Source organism: Nomascus leucogenys, chromosome 19, assembly GCF_006542625.1.
Source record: "Nomascus leucogenys isolate Asia chromosome 19, Asia_NLE_v1, whole genome shotgun sequence".
NCBI classification, from domain to species: Eukaryota; Metazoa; Chordata; class Mammalia; order Primates; family Hylobatidae; genus Nomascus; species Nomascus leucogenys.
In genome coordinates this window covers 53093552-53098020 of record NC_044399.1, presented here as the reverse complement: position 1 = coordinate 53098020, position 4469 = coordinate 53093552, and the positions used below count along the sequence as shown (strand labels likewise).

General features: G+C 51.9%; 1 protein-coding gene across 1 annotated transcript; it reads right to left on the bottom strand.

The window, feature by feature from the left end:
• Positions 1 to 547: 547 nt before the first annotated feature.
• LOC100606654 (myeloid-associated differentiation marker-like) lies at positions 548 to 2690 on the bottom strand. Its single transcript, XM_030799984.1, has one exon. It carries the CDS (start codon positions 2466 to 2468, stop codon positions 1515 to 1517), a length of 954 nt encoding a protein of 317 aa, XP_030655844.1. The 5' UTR covers positions 2469 to 2690; the 3' UTR covers positions 548 to 1514.
• Positions 2691 to 4469: the final 1779 nt, after the last annotated feature.

Genomic DNA, 4469 nt, shown 5'->3' with positions numbered 1-4469 from the left:
CTACATTGGCCAGGCTGGTCTCTAACTCCTGACCTCAGGTGATGCACCTGCCTCAGCCTCCCAAAGTGCTGGGATTACAGGCATGAGGCACTGTGACTGGCATTTTTTTTTTTTTTTTTGAGACAGGGTCTGGCTCTGTTGCCCAGGCTGGAGTGCAGTGGTGCGATCTTGGCTCACCGCAACCTCTGCCTCCTGGGTTCAAGCGAGTCTCCTGCCTAAGCCTCCTGAGTAGCTGGGACTACAGGTGCCCGCCACCACGCTGGGCTAATTTTTGTATTTTTAGTAGAGACAAATTTTTGCCATGTTGCTGAGGCTGGTCTCGAACTTCTGACCTCAAGTGATCCACCCACCTTGGCCTCCCAAAGTGCTGGGATTACAGGTGTGAGCCACCCTGCCAGGCTGAAACTTCTCTCTTTTTTTTTTTAAGGGCCACCCAGTAATTTCTACCCTCATGACCAGGAAAAAGAAAAGAAAGAAAAAAAACCCAAGCTGATACTGCCTTGAAGGGTGACAGTGGCCATTTTCTCCTCTCTGCCAAAGCAGGACATGTTGTTTATTTATTTATTATCTCTTTCCACATGCTCTGAAGGACACCGTGTTAAAAGGACACAGTGTTAAAAGTTATTTTTAACACTGAGGTTGGAAGGCCACATCACTGTCCCTCACAAATACTTCAAACAGTTGTCTACAAGATCCTATGGTTCTTTGCCTGACTTTTTTTTTTTTTTTATACCGTGAAGAACGGTTGGGATGAAAGGGATCCATCCCTTGCTTCCTTTAAGATGACCTCTAGGCAGTGGGTTTTCTGTAAGTCTGGCACAAATTCTGGAGCCAATCTCTGGCAAGGCAGAGTCCTAGGCGAGGCCTAGGGACCCAGGGTCTGCACTTAAAGCCTCCCGCTCACTGGAAATTATTGACCTCCAGAGATACATAAACATTTTTTAATTTAAAGGGGAGGTGCACAGCACACCTTCCTCCACTGGGAGAAAGGGGGTCCAATTCCCACTCCCCCAAACACAAACAGGTACACACTGACTAAGGCACAGCTAGGGCGGGGACGGGCAGAAGGCCCCTTGGGAGTACTTCGCACTGACAGCTGCAAGGGGTGTGGAGGTGTGGAGCTCATCACCTCTGGAGGTGGGTGGAGGCAGGAGAAGAAAAGCCTCAGGGCTCCCAAGGAAATAGGAGAAGATCGTCGAAATAGGCAGATGAGAAAACCAACAGGAAACCTAGAAAAGAGATGAGAGGAAGGAAAGAAAAGAGAGAGTGGAAAAAGAGAAACAGCTTAGGGGTGAAAACAGGCTGTGGGCAACAGAACAAAACAGGAAGGAAACAGCAGAGGAAAGGGAAGAACATACATCAGAGAACTGGGAGAGTACGATGAATTGGGAAGGAAAGAAAAAGGGGGAGGAGGAGATAGGGAAGAGGAAAACACAGGAAATGAATACTCAATAAAGAAAACTCGGGAGAGCGGATGAAGAGGTTGGAAAGGAAAACGGGGCCCTTTGGGAGTCTTAGACCTTGACAAAAACCAGGTGGGCAGAGTACACCAGGTCGCCCACATAGGCCAGCAAGTTGACGGCCGTCAGGATAGTCACAGCCCATTGGCGCTCCCAGATACACACAAGGTAGGGGTTTCTGTCGCTGCAGCTCACACCTCTCGCCTGCCAGGGCTGGACACCATACTTCTCGTTGAACTGGTAGAGGGGCCAGAGGACAAGGACAGTGGCGTAGAGGAGGACGGACAGCAAGGCCAGCCCCAACTGGAAACTGGGGAAGCGGATGGGCAGCATGTTGGTGCAGTTCCCCAGGCTCAGCAGGATAGTGAAGACCGCCAGGATGAAGCAGAGGGCGTACACCACCACGCACCACTGCAGGGCCGGCCAGTTGTGGTACACGTAGGGGCTGCTGATGAACACGAAGATGAGGCAGGCCACGAAGGTCTCCAGCACCTTCAGCAGCCCCGGCTCGGAGGCCATGTAGCCAGTGATCTCGCCGGGCCGGGCCCGGGTCCAAGCTACTTCAGTGGCGTAAGCCACACAGGCGATGCCAAAGAAGACGGTGGCGGCGGCGATGGCGTGGCCGTGGGAATGGCCGTGGGACAGGAACTGCACGTAGGTGGTGGGGTAGATGATGGAGGCCGAGAGGCACAAGAGGGCCGCATAGCAGGCGAAGGTGATGGGGAAGTTGTGCCAAAACAAGGGGAAGCGGGCCTGGAAGCCGCCCAGCTCCACCAGGAGGATGACCGGGGTCATGGCAAAGAAGAAACACCAGGTGAACATGGACCAGTTACCCATAGGCCCCTTCCAGGCACCTGCGCTGGCCACCAGCGAGAAGGCCACGCAGGTGGACACAAGCTGCAGCAGGCGGAGGAGGCCCAGGGCCTGGGTCAGGGCCCTAGGGGACCCTACAATGGTGGGGGGCCCCATGGTGGTTGTGACAGTTGGGTGGGTAACAGTCACTGGCATGGCAGCAGTCCTGGCTGAGGAACTCACGGAGAAAGGTCTGGCTGTGGAAACGGATTAAGTCACACTCCTGGAAAAGGCTGGGAACAGCGAGAGACAATGTCAGTGTCCACTGGGTCTGGGCTTCTCCCTCCCAGGACCCGCCACCCCGCGGAACAGGAACATAGCACCGAGCCCGGAAGAGGCCTGGCCTTGACCCGGGGAAGTCCCGCCCCTCTCCTTCCACCGGTTCCACTACCTGTGTGGGCTGCGGCTGAGGAAACCCAGCGGAAGTGCACACCTGGGTCAGGCGTGGGCACGTGTATGATGGTAACCCTGCTCTGGCAGGGGCCAGGGGGCAGGCGGTGGTGGCGGCAGGGCCTGGGGCAGCACTGAGGGGCCAGCAGCCCAGCAAGGCCAGACTCTCTCTCCTTATAAAGGCTTCAAGTCAGCCTAACCATTTTTAATTTTCTAACTTTTTTGAGACAGGGTCTCACTCTGTTGCCCAGACTGGAGTGCAGTGGCATGATCAGGGCTTACTGCAGCCTTGACCTCCCAGGCTTAGGTGATCCTCCCACTTCAGCCTCCCAGGTAGCTGGGACTACAGGCACCAGGCACCACCTGCCTGGCTAATTTTTTGTGTTTTTAGTAGAAGCAGGGTTTTGCCATCTTGCCCAGGCTGGTCTTGAACTCCTGGGCTCAAGTGATCCACCTGCCTCAGCTTCCCAAAGTGCTGGGGTCAGAGGCGTTGGAACTAGAGCACCTTCATCTTGAATAGGAGCTGAGTAAAATAAGGCTGAAACCTACTGGGCTGCGTTCCCAGAGGTTAGGCATTCTAAGTCATAGGATGAGACAGGAGGTCAGCACAAGATATAGGTCATAAAGACCTTGCTGATAAAACAGGTTACAGTAAAGAAGCCGGCTGAAACCCACCAAAACCAAGATGGTGATGAGAGTGTCCTGGTCATCCTCACAGCCACACTCCCACCGGCGCCGTGACAGTTTACGAACGGTGTGGAAACCTCAGTAAGTTACCCTATATGGTCTAAAAAGGGGAGACATAAAGAATCCACCCCTCGTTTCTCATATAATCAGGACATAACCATAAAAATGGGCAACCAGCAGCCCTCTGGGCTGCTCTGTGGAGTAGCCATTCTTTTATTCCTTTACTTTCCTAATCAACTTGCTTTCACTTTGCTGTATGGACCGTCCTTGAATTATTTCTTGATCAAGATCTAAGAACTCTCTCTTGAGGTCCAGGTCGGCACCTCTTTCTGGTAACAATGGGATTACAGGCAAGAGAAGAGTCACCATGCCTGGCTGTTGTTATTATTATTGATCTATGGCCAAGACTTGCTCCAGGAAAATCTGCAGTCATACATTCATTCTGTTGCTTGTCATTCTTTGAGGTCCACACCCAAAGCCTAGTCTCTAGGGGCCACAGGCTGTGGGGAAGTAGGGGGTTGAGAAGCCATGCACTCACCTTCACCCTTTCTTTGCATCTGCTTTGTGCAGCTCTACTCTCTCAGGCATCTGCCCTTCGATGAATAACTGCCCTGGCTCTCTTATAGACCCCAGTTTCAAAGTTCTTCACATTCATGCGTTTGTTCATTCATTCATAAATTCATTCATTTATGTACTTCCTCATTCAAAGCGATACTTAGGAATTAAATATGCTGAAAAGTTTCCTGAGGCAGAAATAATTGTATTCAAGCATATAAACACAACTACAGTTTCATTCTCTGCTGTTTTGAGAGTGAAAGCGTGTTTTTAAAAGAAGGAAAGACCTCAGAGAAAACTGCATGTTGATTCTGAGAGGCTGTGGAAGCAGTAAAGAAGCCAGCTAAAACCCACCAAAACCAAGATGGTGATGAGAGTGTCCTGGTCGTCCTCACTGCTACACTCCCACCCGTGCCATGACAGTTTACAAATGCCATGGAAACTCCCTCACAGTTCAAACCATGTGTGGGAGCAATTGCCTCATTGGGGTACTAGGAGATAACAGCAGCACCCAGAGTCCAGAGC

Bases quoted from the DNA above. Each gene is read 5' to 3' on its own strand.
- LOC100606654 (XM_030799984.1), bottom strand. From the start codon at position 2,468: ATGCCAGTGACTGTTACCCACCCAACTGTCACAACCACCATGGGGCCC.